General features: G+C 36.6%; 1 protein-coding gene across 5 annotated transcripts in view; it reads right to left on the bottom strand.

The window, feature by feature from the left end:
* The window catches only part of LOC124803419 (broad-complex core protein isoforms 1/2/3/4/5-like), a 335,956-nt gene that overhangs the window by 113,659 nt on the left and 202,198 nt on the right, over window positions 1-20,099 (bottom strand). The window contains exon 6 of one of the 5 annotated variants that reach the window (XM_047264636.1): window positions 12,385-12,648. The exons of the other annotated variants lie outside the window; for them this stretch is intronic. Coding sequence (XP_047120592.1) covers window positions 12,440-12,648 — 209 coding nt within the window. The 3' untranslated portion in view covers window positions 12,385-12,439. Of the gene's footprint in view, window positions 1-12,384; window positions 12,649-20,099 lie in introns of those variants that run through there. 5 annotated transcript variants of the gene reach the window in all.

The raw sequence follows: 20,099 nt of genomic DNA, 5'->3' as shown, positions 1-20,099 counted from the left end.
ATTGCTTCTTCTGCTGTTGCTGATGTTGCCCAAGTTTCACAGCCGTATAAAAGTACTGGTCTCACCAGTGTCGTGTATAGGTGGATCTTGTTCTTCTGCGATATCAGCCGAGATCTGAAAAGATTGTTCAGGCTAAAGAACATGCGATTAGCATTTGTTATACGTTGCTGTACTTCTTTCGTTACTTCACTTCTATTTGTTAGTATGGAGCCCAGGTACTTGAACTCTTCAACTCGTTCGAAGGTATGCCTGTCGACATCAATGGAAGGAGGGAGATCTCGGCGGCGTGATACAACAAGATATTTAGTTTTTTCCTCGTTCACCACCAGCCCAATTTTCTCTGCATTGTGGAGGAATCGGGAAGTATCCCTGCGTACTTGCTCTAGAGTGTCGCCAAGGATCACAACATCATCAGCAAATGCCAAGATTGTGTCTGCTCCCACCATCTCCATCTCTCTGGTTCGACAAGTGTCACGGCTTACTTTTTCCAGGGCCAAATTGAATAATATTGGCGCCAATGGATCTCCTTGTCTCAATCCATTTTGTATACTGAATGATGGTGATAGTTGATTACCAAACCGCACTTGGGCCGTAGACTGAGAGTAGCAAGCAGCAATTAAGCGGATGTATTTTGATGGGATGCCAAGTTCCTCTAACGTTTCCCATAACGTGGCGCGGTCAATGCTGTCATAAGCTTGTCGAAAATCGATGAAGATGAGGTGTAGATCCTTATTGAATTCGTAGAATTTTTCTATCAACTGCCTCAGAGTAAATATGTGATCAATTGTCGATCGTCCAGCAACGAACCCACATTGATAGGTCCCTACAATTCCTTCAGCCAGTGGTTTCATGCGGTTTAGTAGCAGTGTTGTAAAAACTTTGTAGCCAATTTCAAGTAACGAAATCCCTCGGTAGTTGGATACATGAGTAGCATCTCCCTTCTTGAATATGGGACATATGATTGCTCCCTTCCATTCCTCAGGAATAACTTCTGCTTCCCAGATGGTAGAAATTAATCGTTTCAAAGCACCCACCAGTGTTTCCCCTCCCAAGCGAAGCATCTCAGCTGTGATACCACTTCCTCCTGGAGCCTTGTTGTTCTTGAGTGCTTTTAGGGCAACACTGATTTCTTCCTCAGATGGTTCAGGGACTTCAACTCTGTCAAAACGGGCATCCGTCTGTGTTGTCCCTACTGGTGGGTTGTCGGGATTCAATAGGTTTTCAAAATGTTTTTTAAATAGGGTTGCTTGCTCTTCTGGCGGTACAACTTCACCCGTCTCATTCGTTAGGACCAATGTACGTTGTCTGTATGCGCCTCTGGCGAATCTTGAGGCCTGGAAAAACGAGCGTGACGACTTTGCTTCTTCGACTGCAATCAACAGACTTTTGTGGTGGTCCCGTTTCTTCTTTCTCATGAGTTGGTCCGTGTTACGCCTCGCTTCGTAGTAAGCTACCCTTGCTTCTTCCGAGAGTTGCTGTAGCCATTTTATCCTCTTCGCTGATCTAATCTCAACAGATTCTCGACATTGTTCATCGAACCAAGGTTTACTTCTTCGTTTTGCATCGCAAACTAGTTCTTCATTTGCACTTTCTAACACTGCATTCCTCAGCAGCATCCATGCGTTCTCCACACTGGTAGGGTTCTCTGTTATTGTGAGATGTTCTGCAATTTTTTCTTGATAGCGCTGTCTCACTTCTACATCTTTCAACTTATTCTTGTCGAAGCGGACCATCATTTCAGAATTTCTTCTCCACATGGTTGAAAGTTTCAGACGTAGTTTGACTACCACTAAGAAATGGTCTGAATTCATATCTGCCCCGCGAAAGGATCTTACATGCTCGACACTACAATGATGTCTTCGGTCAACAAGAACGTGATCGATCTGGTTCATCGTACTTCCATCTGGGGATATCCAGGTTACTTTATGCACTGCTTTGCGGGGGAAGTATGTGCTTCTAACGATCATTCTCCTTGTATCGGCAAGGTTAATTAATTTGATACCATTCTCGTTGCTTGTTTCATGGATACTATCAGGCCCTATCGTTGGACGATACTGCACTTCTCTTCCCACTTGGGCATTGAAGTCTCCCATTATCAACTGAATTGAGTGTCTTGGGAGTTTGTCTACTACATTCTCTAGTTCTAGATAGAAGTTATTCTTTGTTTCTTCATCGGCATCCTCTGATGGGGCATGACAGTTGACTAGGCAGATCTTATATGGTTTAGCGTGTAAAATCATCCAACAGATTCGGTCGTTTACAGGAGACCATTTGTTGACAGCCGATATCATTTTATTGTGTACAGCAAAACCAACTCCAGAAGTCCAGGCTGGGCTTAGCTCATTGCTGTTAAAGAGCGTGTGAGTATCTCCAATCTTCATAACACCCTGAGGAAGTCTTGTTTCTTGAATTGCTGCCACTATGCATTGATATTTACTCAGTTCTCCTCCAAGTTGTTTCATTCCCCCCGTCATGATTGACCTTACATTCCATGTTCCAATTCTAAATCCAGAAAATCCATTTACGTATCCAGTTTCGTCACCATTTTGATCCGTCCAGTTTTTCCTTTTGTCTTTTTCTTTAACCAGAATCTTTTTTTTTTTACAGAGGATGGGGGGTTGGCCCATCCTCTAACCCTCCTCCTTTCTCATCCGGGCTTGGGACCGGCAATGGCGGAGGAAGATTCTCATACACTGCATTTAACATTTCAAGGTAATAAACCGGATGAGCACTAATACTACACCATGAAAAATTGTTCTTTAACAACATAAGCACTTTTGTTGCTTTTGGATTGCAGTAGGAATAAAGAATTAACTGACAAGGAATTCCAATGCAAGCTCATAGATTATAGTTCTCAAGTTACTTTTGATTCAGAGCACTAGTTGATTTAGAAAAGAGAGTGTGTGTGTGTGTGTGTGTGTGTGTGTGTGTGTGTGTGTGTGTGTCCCCTTCCTTTGGAATCAACAAATATCATGGAAATTGAGTAGAATGTAGCATTAAGAGAGAAAATGCATTATGTCACATATCACTTCTGAGTAGTTTTCTCTGCATGCAGTACTTAGAATTATTTCTCTAAGTACACAATGCATTTTAAGCCCTGTGTGCTTGTGTTTAGGTACTTGATCAGTGCAAATACTTTTCTGGCATTCTGGCCTGAGACGCTGGAGTTGGTAGTCATTTGTGCATGAGGTGTGCTTGCTTGCTTGCGTGTGTGTGTGTGTGTGTGTGTGTGTGTGTTTTACTGACGAAAGCTGTGGCTGAAAGTTTTATGTGACTGTCTTTTAATTGTGCCTGTCTGCAACTTGATGTATCTTCTTGTGGTTAGTAGCATTCTGTCTTCTCCTACATTGTTGATATTCTTATCTGGAGTTTCCACTGTTTGATATATATATATATATATATATATATATATATATATATATATATATTACGTTAATACTTTTCCTGTTAGGATTAACAGGAATATTATAAGGAGGCACACTATAACTACAATTTTTACAAAACTACGACAAGATGTAAAAATAACTTTCTGTTTCCAGTGGCAGTTTTTAAGAAGGGCACGAGAAGGTGTATATATAATTTTCATCTCACTGCATACTAGTAAACAAAATGCAAACAAGTCAATGAATATCCAAATGTAAAGATGTTACAATTTGTCATATAAGCATTTGTTTTTATTTCTAATATGATACAAAGATGTTACATTATTATTTATGCGCAGGTATCCTTTGCAAGACAATTATTTGTATGGATATTAAATGTGCTTATGTTGTGAAATTGTTACAGCTATTAAATATTTATTTCCTTAGGAATAAAATAAACTTTTGAAATTCCTGAAAATGCTGTGGCTGTTAAACGCTGTTATTCATTTAACACATTTTTAGAATTTTTCTATGTGACAATATTTCTAATTGTTCTAGCAGATCAAGATTTTTACACCCAATTTCCCCGTGGAGTACAGTTCGTCTGTTGTGGATGTCATTTAAAGTGTACCTATTCAGGTGCATATTGTTAATTGCTGAGAATTTATCAAAGTGGTTTAGACAAGCATCATTGTGGTTTTTGTATCATATATGAAAAGTTCTTCCTGTTTTGTCTCCGTATGACACAGGTTCTATTACACTGTAATACAGGCTGGTCAAAAACTGTCTGAAAAGCTTGTTAGGGCCTTGCAGGGTAGGTTGTGCAGAGAAATAATCGTTAAGGAAAAAAAAGAAGAATTCTATACTTTGCAACATTTCTGAGTCAATTAGCACTGAAGTTAGCCAATCAAGCCATTGTGCATGCAAATTTAAGAAGCCCGCCCAATACAATTAGTGTCAGTTGCGTGCACGATAGTGCATGAGACTGCTCAGCCTTTCACTCAGGTTCGATCCCTACCACTGTCCCATGCCAACTTTTGTAGCTCTTTCTTGTTCAGGTTTAGGAAACTGAATGAAGAACATACTTGGTGATTGTGTGCCTAACTTCAATTCCAATTAACTTGCAAATGGTGCAACATATTGATTTTTTTTTTTTTCCTCTTAACATCACAACTTACCCTGCGATACCCTTAAAGGCAGATTGTTTCTGACCACCTTGTATATATTCCACTGTGTTCTATTATTGGGGTGTTTATGTCTTCTGTGTGAGGTAAGTGACATTCCAAGTTTGTTGTTTATGGGAAAAGGTATTTTTATATTGGTATTTCTAAAATAAGTTGGCAATTTTTTTTAAATTTACTGTGTACTCATCTTTCACTGCCATTGATATTTCTTGTGTTAGTGGTTTCAGTTTGAAAGGTAATGTGTGGTGCCCATGTTCACAATGGTTCTAAATGCAGCATGCTTGTGTGTGTGTTTGAATGGTGTGATGAAAACACCATTACTGAACTGAAGCATGTTCCCTAAAATGGTTAAGCAATGTGATCCTGCCATATGACAAACAAATAAAATGTTGCACACTGATGAACACCAATGCCCCCAAACACATATAAACACCAAAAAATCTACAAACCTGACTGCACACATTTTGTCAATTCCAAAAAAATACATCAGTATGCAAACATTCTCAATTATTAAATAATATCCTCAGGGAACCTTACATTTTCAAATTCACATATTCAATAAAATCGAGAAATGGAAAATCAAGGATGGAATAATGACAATGGTCTGATCTCGGCAGCCAGAGACAGTGGTCATGTGTGCGCGAGCTGTGTTTGCGCGAATGTGTGTATGTTGTTTATTTCAGAAAAAAGCCTTTTTGCCGAAAGATAACATGTTTTAGTAATCTTTCTGTTGTGCCTGTCTGCAACTCAACATTTCTGTTATTTAATGAATAGCAACCTATCCTTTTCATAAAATTTTCATATTCAGTAAAAAATACACAAGAGTTAACAACTTTCATCAGAGATAAAAAATCCCCAAATAGAAGATAGATTTGCCTCATTTGACATTATTAATCTGTTCACAAATGTACCTGTCAAATAGAAAACAGAAATTGTGACAAAATTCTTATCAAACACAGGAAATTGATCTTGCCGGAGATTTCAGAGTCAGTCCATTTACTTGAACTATTGCTGTTTCACAACTATTTCTCATTTAATGATAAGATCTGTCAACAAGAAGTAGTCTCATCAAATGGTTAACAACATGGTGAGCCTCCTGACTGACACATTCACATTCATCAACCACTCAGAAAATAAAATTTTTAAAGGAAAAGACAAACTTACTGAAAAAAATAGTTTCTTGCAGGAGCTATGTCGATGACTCTCTACTCCTATTTGAGGCTACAAAAATGAACTTGATGAACTTCTTGCATTATAATTCACTCCATGTCTGGCCTCAGCAACCAGAGACCATGGTCGTGTGTGTGTGTGTGTGTGTGTGTGTGTGTGTGTGTGATCTATATGAAACCAACCTACACTGATGTCACAACATCCAACTCATCACACCATCCAAAGATATATAAGTAAGCTGCATTTAGATCAATTCTGAACAGGGGCACACACATCACATTTAAAACTGTAAAGCTAACACAAGAAATGTCAGTAGCAGTGAAAGATGAGTACACAGTAAACAACTGACAAACTGCCCAACAGAATAGAGGCCTATAAAAGCACAACAGGAAAAACACCTGACAACAAAAAATGTTCACGGCATTCCCTACTTAGGCACAATGTCACAAAAAATTGCCAACTCACTAAGAAATACCACTTTAAACCTAGCTTTCTCCACATTAACTTGGGCCACATGCAGTAAACATAAACACCCTGATAATTAACACTGTGAATTATATAAATTACAGTGTAACAGTTATTCCTGCACTGTGCATAAATAAAAGAGAAAGCACTTTCCACACACACTACAAAGAGTACACAGATGCTTTCAGGCTCAACCACAAATCCTCAGCAGCCCACAGTATGTACCTCAACAAACACAAACTAGATGACATCCACAACAGCCTAACTGTACTACTCTAAAAAATAATGGTAGAACACCATATGCTAGAACAAACTGAAATACTGTCACACAGAGAAACATTTCTGAAAATGTATTAAATGAAAACACGGTTTAACAGCCACCATTTTTTCACCAAATTTATTTTTTTGCTAAAGAAACAAGTATTTAATGGTTGTAACTATTTCATAACATATTATCACATCTGATATCTGCACAAAATATTGTTTTACAAATGACATCTATGTGTAAATAATAATGTAACGTCTTTGTATCATCACCTACAACACCTGTGTATACCTGGAAATGTTTACGTCTTTATATCAGGATATTCAGTGACCTTTTTGCATTTTGTATGCAAATGTACTGTAAGGTGAAAAATGTATTTAAGTAAACGAGGTGCCCCAGAAGGCGTGATCAATATTCGGGGAGATGACGGCAATGGTCATATGAAGCAAAAAGTCCAGGAAAAATGGGCTCTAAAATGCATAACTTAAGAGCTATGAGCTCTTCTTCATATTCAGTACTTACTGTGACATGAATCTCTTTTACTGCAAGCGCTTTGCTTTCCATATTTTTGGACGGTGTAGTATAGACCGAAACAAGAAAAAAAGTCCAGCAAATGTGTGCTCTAAAGTGCATTTCTGAAGAGCTATGAGCATTTGTTCATCTTCATTACTGTGAAACACATCACTTTTACTGAATAATGAATACTAACCATTTCTCCTCAGGCGGCTTGTATAAATATGTCTCCACACATCCTGCTTGAAAATCATGTTACCGCCACTGGATACAGTAATTTACGGGTTTTGTCTTCGTTTTTTTAAATTGTAGTCAAGATGTGCCTCCTTGTTATATACCTATATACTCTTCAACAGGATCAATAATAACCTAAATTCAAAAAGATGAAGTAGATTGAAGAAGCACCCGAAGATGAAACCAAACTCACAGTCTGAGACTGGAGGCAGTTGGTTTTCTTTCTTACGAAAGTAATACAGTTGTGGAAGCAATACTGACAGCACTGGACAAAATTGAGTTTAATCAATTCTTTTTTCCAAATCAAGAACAATTAGGTATTAATCAATGAAATAATTGTAAACTAATGCAGTCTACTGTAGATGTATTCCACTTTTAGTTTTAATGTTAAAGTTTCTAAGTCTAAAACAATTTGTTGATCTCATCTTATGCACGTCAACATTTAATATTAACTTTAATTTTTCAACAATGAAATCAGAACATTGGTTGTTTTACCGCTGCAGTAAATAACCAGCTTTGTTTCAATGGCTGTTATGTGTTTATAATTTTCTATCACTCTTCAAGAACAGAAGACTTCTTTTGGGGTAACTAAATATTAGGCCAGCAATCTGTATCGGCCAAACAATTTTTTTTTTCTTTTTTATCAAGAAACTGCATTGGCTGTGTTTAGAATAAAATTCCCATTTACACAATGAAAAATTTGAGGCACGTATTCGATCATAGAACTCAGTAGACGATAGTAAGTCTAAAATTTCTTCTTGGAACTTGGTGCAATATTCTAGAATCACTTAAACATACTCTTAAAATGATAGTTAAAGTATTTGTAAGTTGTTTACCCAAGAACACAATTTTTGCCTACATTTTATAACCTTTTTTATCTTACTCAGCACATGGCCATGTAACCTAAAACCCAACACTGTTACTGTTCGAACACTTTATTGATTGACATACAATAAGAAATATAAAAATGTTACACAATAAAATAATAAAATGGTTTCTCAAGACAATCTATACATCAATCAAAATTCTATATTTGTGTCTTAAGTTAGCATTTCACTTCTGCATAGCTGCAAACAAAAATCATGCTTCAAATCACAAATAGGTGTAGTAGGCAGCAACTCATCCTGAAGCTACCATGTTGATGAGGATAACATATTATTTTGGACGTTAATTTACATTACAAGCTTTTCATTTGATATCCGTAATGTTTTACAACTGTCTTAACTTTCCTTTTCAATTTAAAAAAAAATGTAGTCACTGATAGCAACATTTCAGTTACGGATCAACCCTGAAGTCAATAAGGGGTAAAGTAAAATACTGTCAATATTTTACACTGAAACAGGAGAACAAAAATCAATAATTGTAATAAGTAATTTTTAAAAATAAAAGCTAGCCTCTATTTCCATCTGCAGATCTGAAAACACATAGAGCAAGCTATAAACGGGTGTAGATAGTTATACAATTTTTCTTCACAAAGAAATTAATCACATACTTTTCATAGTAATTTTGTGATACATCAACAGTTCTCCTGTGTTGAATACAGCTTCAGAACTCTGAACTCCTTCACTATTAAGGTATATGTCTAAATTATTCCTTTGGGTGTACTACCTACCCACCAGAAACAATTACAACTGCTATGACAAAGTGCTCAACATAATAATAAGTATCCTACCATTTGTGAAAGAAGATCACTGCTGCGACAATGATGTTTGTGGATAGAAGAGGGTTGCACACAATAACAATGGCCAATGCAAGGAATAAGCACAGTCTTGTCTGAACGATCATAATGTCCTGGACATTTTTGTTAGAAGTGTTAGTTTGATGCAACAGCATGGTAACAGATGTGAACCTGACTATCAAGGTAACTAATGTTCTATCGTGTGAGCTGGACTGGTGGCCCACAGTCTCTGCACCAATTACTATTGTCCACAAACCACAAATGCCTCAGTCTGCAACGGGCAGCAGAACACTGTATTTGATGTGTAGAGTGAGAGTTTTCGAATTGTTCTCTCCTAAATCTGTCATTAGGTAAAAGGATGCTAGAATGGTGACTGCTTTCTGAGAGAGTGTGATGATGTGGGCTGCCACAGGATAAGACATACAATCTAAACTGTGAAGTATCGAAAGCAATGCAAACCATTAACTTATGGTTGGTTGCACGTATAGGGCAATCAAAATTGAAGATTTGTACAAAACTAACATAAACTGAGGTAAACGTAGTTAAAACTGTTCTCTAAATGGTAAAACACGGAAATGAATTTTGGTCCACACTACTCCATTCTCATCCAATTGCAGTCACACCTTCAGACAGAAACGCAAAATCAGTCTATACATCAAGATGGTTTAACAGCCAAACAACTTGTTCTAATGGTACCCTGCCAATGAGTTCTCTTCAATATATTTAACATGTCTTGAATATGTTTTGGTGGCAACATGTTTCAGAATGGCCAAGCAACCATAGTTGCTGCTTTGTGAATTCTCAGGCAAACCACATGAGGGGCATTGCCAGAAACATATTTAGGTCCTCTTTGATATCCTGTAAACACTGTAAGGGGTTCTGGCTACAGCTCACTGTGGGTTAACATCAGTCAGAGGTGATATACAGTAACGTAATCTTTTATCTGCATAGAGTTGTGCACCTAATCTATAGCATGAAGTCTATTTCAGTTACATGTGTTATTCTAGGTGATATATTTTTCACAAAAGTGTATCAATAGGGTTATACTGAATTGACAAGTTTCACCAAACAGATCTTGTTAAACATCTTTATAAAACAGGTAAAAAAATAATAATTACAGTTTTGTCCAATTTCCTTACATGGATATTTTTTTCAAAATGTTCATGAATGTAATGTACTCAAGAACAGTCACATTTCAGCAGAAAAATTTGAACAGTACTGGAAAGAGAGAAAATTTTATTGCTTTGGGAGAATATCATGAAGCGAGATTCACAAGCTTCAGTTTTGGGTTCACTCTCATTCCTTATATAGGGAATGATTCCATTACCATACATCAAGCAAAGTTTGTAATTTTTGAAGGTGTCCCACCTGCTATAATTACTGCTGTTAGCCAAAAAGTGACAGAGGAAATTGTCAAAATCAAACAATGGAAAATCTGGAATGAAATAACATCAATATAAAATATAAAATTACTCAGCAAACTGATGAGGCACTGACAGAGGACAGGTGTATTGAAAGTACTTTCAATGTGCCTGTTTGATACTCAACGCCTCCTCGTCGTGTGAGCAACAAATTATCCTATTTCATATAGAAGAAGTTGTTAAAGTTTTTCTAATAATAATTGTCTCATCCTTAATTTTGAAAACTTCACATTACATTTTATTATGTACAAAAATAGAACATCATCAACCATTAATGCAGCATGTGTACAGGAAACAATAAACTGGATAGAAAGTTCCAAATTACTGGTGTAGATATCGATGAGAACTTAAAATGGAATAAATATATTACTGAGCTACTGCAATTATAAAGTTAAGCCACTTCTGCTATTTTTCGAAAGAAACAAGTCAACATCTTAAGACATTTAGTTCCACTCATTAATTCCTTGAGAAATAACATCAATTAGAAAAAAACTACTCATACAAAAGCCAACAAATAGCTCATAACAACACAACGAGACTTGAGAAGAATGATGATGCCCATAGTTACAACACTAGAAAAATAGATGGCTGATTTACTCTTTACTAATACTAGTTCAAAAAACAAATGGAACAAGCAGCCAAAAAATTCTTTGCTCATATGTCCAACAAACGTAGTCTGTGAAAGCAGTTGTAATATACAGTGGTACTGCTGTAATTTTTGCACAGCATTTCTTGTGTACATGATGACCATCCAGCTGTCCACCCAAATTAATGGCCACCACCATACTGTGGTCCAGAGTGAAGTTGATCACCCACAATTTATCAGTAACTAATGCCTTAACCATATAGTGAGTAGTTACTCTTACTCCCTTTACATTTATACTCCATCAAGAACTTTCCATTACCATAAATGAATCTGCAGACAGAATGTGGTTGAAGAGCACTGAGAGGAATGAACAAACTTTCATGAGAAAAGAGCACTTTGGCCACAAATTTCTGATCTTCAGTGGCATTTTGAAGTGTCAAGACACAAACAGAAGTAATTTACACTACCCTCCTATGCTGTATGCACAGTGATTTTCATAGGTAAAATAGACCACCTCACATTCCAAGCATCAAATGGTGGGTAAAACTCGATAGTCTATGGCCTACTTCCCTCCTCATATGTATCCAACTGAAACTTTTACTCCATCCAAGTTAAGAAATATCTTTCTTTTTTCATAATCATAATCATCATCAGCAGCAGCAGCAGCAGCAGCTGCCGCTGCCTTCTGACGCCCACTGCTGTATAAAGGCCTCTGCCATATTTTTTCAATACTGCTCCCCATATCTGGGCCCCATCACATTTTACCATTCTCAATATGTGACTTGTGGGCACACACTCTTGTCAAATGAGAATATCAGTGACACTAAGAATGAGAACTTTGTATGGAACTAAAACACAACTATATTGAAAAATAAAGGTTTTTAGAAAAAATATTATTTCTAGATTTTCATACTAGCAACTTGACAACCCTTCTTTCATATTAACATTGTGTCATGATAATTAGAAACATGAATGAACCTACATGAATTGGCAGTGAAAGAAGGAAACAAAGAAACAAAACTTAAAATCACAATGATGTGTTAACTGCAATTTAAAATCATGCATAGTTTCTAAACCATTATTTCACTCTCTGCACTCATTTATTACAAAGAGAAAGAAACAATATATATCAAACAATGAAAAACAGACCACAAAACATTCCCCTCCAGACACATTTACTGTCTCTGTTTAGTTGACTGGCAAGAAACTATAAGTAATTCTAGAGAGAAACTGAAATGACCCATGATTTTACATGGATTACACACAATTTTATCTAGTTTAAAAGATACTGGAGGACTAGCATGATTCTGATTATTTGAGATGCGACTCTGAGGAACATATGTGAAGAATGTAACCAACAAAATCATAAAAAGACCAATTCTGGCATGATTAAAGCCTGTAACGAAGAAACACATAAATGAAAAACTGAAACTACTTCACCTTTAACAAGCCATTCATTTATTCACATAAATTTATTTTGTACAAAAAGTTATGCTGGATTCTAATTAACACTATTTGGAATCATCTGTATCTGACAATGTATGATTTCCTAATGATATCATCACACATATGGGTCTGTCAGTTGTGCATGTTTGTGGTGATATTGGTTTATATGAGTACACAAGCTGTTTGATGTTTTAAATATTTTACCACAGAGTTTGCAAGGAATATGTTGATTAGGTAGGTGCACATCCTTTATGTGCCTCCTTAAGTTTGTCTTGCGCACCACTTTACCACAGACATGGCAAGCTGCATCTTCAGTGAACTTGCCTGAAACATATACCCTTGCTGTGGGATGGAAACAAAACCATAAACACACTTCACAGCATAGTAAGCTATTAACACAGACACCATTGCTACACTACCAGAACATGGAAAACTTGTTTACTGAGTGTCTTACACTGTTACTTTGACAGCAGATTATGTTCTGTTTGATGCTTCTGTTCTGTTACTTTGCCAATTTTATGCAAGATCAATTTATGTGGCAAAATATTATCTCACTGAAACAAGCTAACTTAGTTTAAAAGCAGTAAAATGACAATGGAAACCATTAATGCCATTTACTACATTCAACACCAAAGTCTCAAAGTATCTTCATTACTCAATGTCAATGATCATTTGAGAATAACGGCAATACACGATCGTTTGAGGATAATGGCAACCTATTGTATATATAGTTAGTGAATGCAAACTGTATGGATGACTGTCATAAAAGTAGGAGCCAAATTTTAACAAACAAAGAAAATGGTCATCAGTAGAAAATTATGACTATCATAAAATTGACTTAAGTACTGGAACCTGAATCCGAGCTTTTAGAAATGGTGCTTCCTATGAGGGTCCAATAAAGAAAGATAATTCAGCACAGCTATATACATAACAGAGGCTTCTTTATCATCCTCTCTCTTACTGTTCATTGATTTACCAATTGAGAGCTTTTTCTGCCAGTGTTTAACTACAGTACACTAACGCTCAAATTACAAATAAATTAACGTAGCCAAAAAGTGTTCCAACAACTTTACTAATTTATTTCGACAGTGATGCTAAATAGAAACTACCACTGAAACAAAGTATCGTAAAATGAGGTGAATCTGATCAGGTGGTGTCAATCCGATCATTTACTGGTTTTTCCATGTTAGGATAACAGAGCATAGCATTTTAGCAATTACATTGCAGCTGACCATTGTCATGAATTGTTAACTAAGCTATCAACAACAATGGCATGTTGGAGTGCGCATAACCAGCAAATCGCAATGTCAGTAGGTGTGTGATTCTTGTGCTGCACTCGTGTAGCCAACACAACAGTGCGAAAACTTCTGCTGGCACCTGTTACTTCTGAAGTTAATCAGTATGCAGGGCGAATCTGATCACGCGAGTATACCAAAAGGTTCTGGGACCAACACGGAAATCTAACTGCAAACCAGAATTTCTTCTAAATGCAGTGAAAGCTGTCAAATTAGGAAAATTAAGCATCTGGAAAGCTTCAGAGCAATATGCAGTTCCATATACCACGTTAAATGACAAACTCAAGGAAAGGTACCAACGTTAACCAGTAGTGAGGAAAAAAGCCTGGTTGAAGGATTATTGTGTTGCGTGAAATGAGGGTTTCCTTTGAGGAATAATAATGTTAGGGACATTGTACAGGCATTTCTCAATTGAGCAGGAAAGATTGAAAAAAGGTTTCATGACAATCGACCTGGGCACGACTGGGTAAAATGTGAAGAGGCCAAAAACAGCAGTTGCCCGAGAAACAGTAATTGATTATACTAAAAACCTTGAAGTGACCTTGAGTGGTGTCCCTCCCTACAACATTATAAACCAGACGAGCAAATTTTTATGATGATCCTGGACAAGTGAAAGTAATAGTGAAGCAAGGCACAAGACATCCTGAAAGGATAATTGATAGTTCAAAGTCAAGTATCAGTGTGATGATAGCAGCAGCTGCTGATGGCTCAGTCCTCCCACCATACAAAACACTTCTACAATACTTGGACTCTAGGGGGCATAACTAGTGCAGGTTATAATAGGAATCAAAGTGGTTAGTTTGACATAACAATGTCTGATCATGGTTTGCTGAAATTGTCTTGCCTTATGACCGGCATTTAGATGGACCTAAAGTGGTTATAGGTGACAAACTCTTGTGTCATCTGCCATATAACGTAATTAAACTGTGCCAGGAACAGGACATTCAATTTGTGCTTCTACCACCTAATTCTACTCATTTGTGTCAGCCACTTGATGTGGCCTTTTTTTATATCTTTAAAACTTGTTTGGAGAAACGTGCTAGATGAAAGGAAAAGGAAGAATAAAGGAGTGGTGCCAAAATCTGAATTTCCTTGAATGTTGAAATAAACTTTGAAAATACAGCTACCACATCCAAATAAAATGTAATATCTGAGTTCAGAAAAGCAGGAATTTTTCCTTCCTGCCCAATAAAGTAATTTCACAGATTCCACAAGCAGCCGATAACAATGCACATGGCACCAGGTCATAAGAGTTAGACAACAGGTCATAAGAGTTTCTTGAGCAGCAGCCTTCGAAATGCAATTGAAACAGGTTCGCTCTAATGAAACAACACGAAAGCCACATCAAGCAAAGTGTTTAGCATTAACTCCAGGAAAAGGAATTGTTATCAGTGACCTCCATGAAAATGATAGTGATGGGGCTGCAAGTAAGGAGTCCCAATCCGGAACATCTAACAGTGATCTAGAACAGCACGAGTCAAATGAAAAAATGGACAAGGAGAAGGATAAAGATTGGCATGAAGTTAAAGAAACTGATTTCACCATAGTAAAATTTCCTACAAAAAAAGTTCAGTTTTTTTTTTTTTTTTTGGTAAAATTGAAAGCATCTCTAATGACACCTATGAAATGACATTTCTGAGAAAGAAATTTGTTGATGGTAATGTTTATTTTGTCTTTCCAGAAACTGATGATGCAACTGAGGTAGAAAGAGCCCAAATTATTAAAAAATTTGTTCCAGAACATAGAAGGTGAGGTAAATTTATTTTGAAGGGATAGATGGTAATGACTTTGAGTAAATACTTTTCATATTGATTATGACATACAATAACTAAAACTTAATATATGTTTTTCAAAATTTGCGAATGCAAGTGTTTGCTACAAAAACAAAAATCTCAACTTCAAAGTGCTTGTAAATATTTGTTTAGTCTAGAAATTGTATAATTTTGTTGCAAATACAGAAATATATATTTTTTAAATCAAAATAGTGATCAGATTCACTCCACTGGAAGTCTGATTCTGTTCCTGGATACAAAATACAATGGTGAACTTTGCCCTAATTGAGGAGGTGAAACAGATCAGTAGTTAACTTAAACTAGGAACAGCAGTTATAAACCAAAAATTATGTAATACGTGAATATATCATTATCAAGGTTGTGAAATTAACATACGCAAATTGTTCCAAAACCACAACAGTAAATGGACAATTTAAAAAAAAATGCCGTTTTAATCGGATTCACCTCATTTTATGGTACTCCTCAAAGCCATTACTGTTAGCCCATAACACAGAATCATAACATAAAAATAATTACAGTCTTTTGATATATTGTGCAAATAAGAAGTAAAATTGTTCATGTAATATAATTGTTGCAAACACAGAAAACAGTGACATAAAGAATAACGGCAAAGGAAGTAAGGAGATGTATATCTGTTGCATATCAACGGAATAGCCTTAATATCATTCACAGCTTTGTTAATTTGAACAATAATGGGATCGTCAGCTACCTTCAATGTGGGTTGCTTCATTTTCAGCTCTACTGGAAGTTGTGACAGCCATTACTTTGACAGCACAAATAAATTAGTTCAAAGAGTATTTTATTAAAATTTTATTAAATAACCACACCTTCCAGTCCAAAAAATAATACTCACACAGAAAATCATCATGATGAAGCAGCAAGGCTGTGAACCAGAAACCACTTTCAAGGTGATCGCTCCTACAAGAATTTGCAATCATTTGATTTGAAGTGTGTGCATATACATATTGTGTAATTACATATTGTACTGACATACTGACACTGTCTGATTTTTGGCACAACAGGTGAGAAAAGAATATTAAAACAGAATGCTGAGTGTGGCAGTGTTCTTAGAAGTTAATGTGACACATGCAGCTGCGTTCCTCACTGGTTGCAGGATGAGGTACAGGAGATGATATGCTGCATCTACTGCAGTTACATATGAGAAGAATGTTCATCCATAATTCAATGAATTTCTTACAAATTAAATAAGAGGTCAGCAAAGTCTAGAGATGTAAATTTTCAGCAGCTTCAATGCAGTTACAATTAAGCTTCACCTGAGTTAAATAGCATAGTGTCTACATATTTGAGAAGGGCATTAGTATGGTAGATGTACAGTTTCTGTCTTTTTTTGTACAGATTTTATTTTCTTGAACTGGGTACCTTTTTGCTTCCTACTGAACAGACTGTCAGCATTGTCATCAACAAAAATATTATGATGATGTTAATAGACAGTTCCAGCGAGCACCTCTGACTAAGAATTTGGAGACCAATGATAAATTTTTTTTGTTAGCATTATGGCCTCGAGTGAATTATATAAATTCCATGCTCAATAAGGTAGGATTCTAGGCAGTTATTTCGAGTGGTAGGCACTGAGGAAGGTAAGAGAGAAAATCAGAGGAAATTGTCAGAAAGAAAAATTAGCACAAATTTTAGAAAACAGAAGAAACAAGAAGCTTGATGATGTGAAAGTGTGAATCAAGAAAATTGACAGATGTGCCTGACACGCAACATGACTGTAGAAGATCTGTCATTAAAACTAGAATATTATGTAGCAAAAGTAGAGAGCATTTTGGAAGTCTCACTAAATTTGAAGTTAAAGGTTCTAGAATATTGGCATCAGATCAGTCCTCCAAGCCCGCGTTTGGGCAGATATTGACTCAGTGGGCTATTGTCGGCACATCTATCAAAGAAATTACATTGCCATGTGCAAAGACTAACTCCATGAAAAATCCTGCACATTTTGTGGAGAGTTTTGATATAACATTGTTATTCACAAACCTTTTTACACAATAAATTTTGTTGTATTCTTCCCGTGGTGCTCTTTTCCACATCACTGGAAGCAAAATTTGGGCTTATTATAAACAGCTATTTAAAACATTTGGCATCCTACTTCACCAAATGAGTATGTTCCAATCTGTGGTGGATATTGGGGAAAATATTACTAAATACTACACAAATAATTCTACACATAACCATTGAACAAGAGCCAGTTTGGATTTACAGTTACCCAGGAAAAACCTCAAAACAGCATTTTATATCAGGGGATAAAATTGTATAACAAAATGCCAAAGGAAGTGAAAGAGATTACTAAAACACACTTGTTTAAAAAGGCAGATAAAAGGTGCTTCATAAGTAAAGCACATTAAACAAGTTAAATATTACATAGAGGACTCTGAGTAATGGGTAGTAATGAAAGGGGATAACCACAGCACATTGTCCCATTTCAACATGATTACAGTTTACTGCTTTCACAAGGAAATCATGTGAAGATGTAACATGCATGCTGGTAATGTCCGTTGGGTTAGTCTTTCAGGTGGACAATCGCCTACAGTTGGTTATGGAGATAATGGACTCTAGAGTTGATGCAAGGCCACATAGCAGCAGCTTCACAATCCAGGAGTCATCAGTGGGTGTTAGGCTGTGCACAGTGGAGAGCAGAACTATGTTTTACACTGCAAGTCACCAGAAACAATCCCAGAGTCATCAGTGGATGTCCTTAGTGTATTTGGTACTGAAGAATGAAACTATGTTTTATTGCAAGTTAGCTGAAACAAACTGTGTGTGAATCACAAAACATTGTACAATAGGGACTTATCGAATGAGACTGTGTTGCTATTAAAGGTACTAATCTAATATCCGGGAGGATGAAGTTGCTCTGTCTGGTCATCATGACCTGGGTTTTCCTGGATCACTATGGCAAATGCCAGGACAGTTCCTCAATCAAGGCTGTGGATGACCGCCTGTTCTGTCTGCATAGGCTACCTTCCTATCGTCATAAAGCATGTTATGTTTGTTGTATGGTGTATATTTAGTCTACTGATTTGCATTGTATTACCCTGACAAATCCTGCATAATTGTGAGACAATTTTTGGATGAATAAACGTAGATAATCAAAAATATATAAATCTTATCTGTAACTTCATTTATGGCAATGGAAAGATCGCAATGAAACATAAATATAGGAGGAATACAGGCAACAAGTCACCAAATCGTTAAGGCACTGAGTTGTTGACAGGCATACAAAAAATCTTCCTTCAGAGTTATACATGGTGTCTCAAGAGGAATTGTTGATATTCAGGGATATGACAGGAACGAACATTCAAAGCAAAAACATCTAGTAAACAGGCTCTGAAATGCATACTTATGAGCTATGTGCACTTGTTCAGTAGAAGAGATGTGTTTCACAGTAGCAAAGACAAAGGAGTGCTCATAGCACTTAAGGTACGCATTTCAGAGCCCATGCTTACTAGTCTTTTTTGCTTCAAATGATCATTCTTTCCATTTGCCTGAATACTGATGATTCCTCCTGGGACACACTGCAGCATGCAACCCCCCCCCCCCCCTCCCCCCTTCCGTGGAACATCTATAAAATTTACTATGTTACATGGACGATACTTTCATCGTTATGGTCACATGGAGAGGAGATATTGCAGGATTTCCACAGGTATCATAACAGCAAAACCAGTTTGAATGTGGAGAGAGAGGGTACTCTGATGTCCTAGTTTACATACAACCTGATGGTGAATTATGATGTAAAGTATATAGAAATACTGGGCGATATCTGCATACAGATTCCCATCACCACCTTGCAAATACAAGAGCAGTTCTTAGCATCCTGACAAAAATAATAAATCAAATCAATGAGATAACCAACTTAAAACAAGAATGAAGTCAACTAAGGAAACAAATTGATATAGTGCAGTCATGAGACACAGGAGGCAGTATGAGGCAAGAACGGGAAAGAGTATACAGTACAGCAGCTTTTGTTTCAGCAGTACATAAAGTGCATGACTGACCCCATCAGAAAGGTCCTATGACAAAGAATTACAGAAAATTTTTTTCCAGCAACCATAAAAAAAGACAAACAATCCTGTTGGAGGAAAATCTGCAGACACATGTTTTAAATAAAAAGAACCTTATAACTGAAGCAGTATTTTCAACCTCTCCCATAAAAAGAAAGAGCTTTTTAAGACTGATGAAACAAATCAGAGGTGCTACAGACTGGTGGAGTGTACAAAATTAGGTGCAAATGTAATAAAGTATACATAGTGGAGAAAGCTGTATAGCTATGAATGTTTAAAAGAGAAAGAATGACATGCACCTCAAGCAGCCTAGCATGTCAAACATAGCTGAAGATAGTGAAAAATATGGTCAGAATACAAACCTTGGTATGTTCACATTTTAGTAAAAGCACCTTATCAATGCAAATGTAAAGTCAGAGGGGAAATGAGATTCCTAAATGTCCAAACAATTGTAATCATGATGATGGCACTACCTAATTCCTTTACCCCAGAAGTTGGTATCTCAATGGACTTATAATGGTTGTCTGTGGGAATTCATGGCTGACCATATGACAATTTGTCATCAGTATATGACCCTCAGCTGTGGAACCAAAATGCACGTCTCCATAAGTATTCACAGTGGCATACATGTGAGAGATTCAGCTCATCCCCTCATGAAAGGTGAG

Source organism: Schistocerca piceifrons, chromosome 1 (assembly GCF_021461385.2).
Source record: "Schistocerca piceifrons isolate TAMUIC-IGC-003096 chromosome 1, iqSchPice1.1, whole genome shotgun sequence".
NCBI classification, from domain to species: Eukaryota; Metazoa; Arthropoda; class Insecta; order Orthoptera; family Acrididae; genus Schistocerca; species Schistocerca piceifrons.
This window is presented reverse-complemented; position numbering and strand designations above follow the sequence as displayed.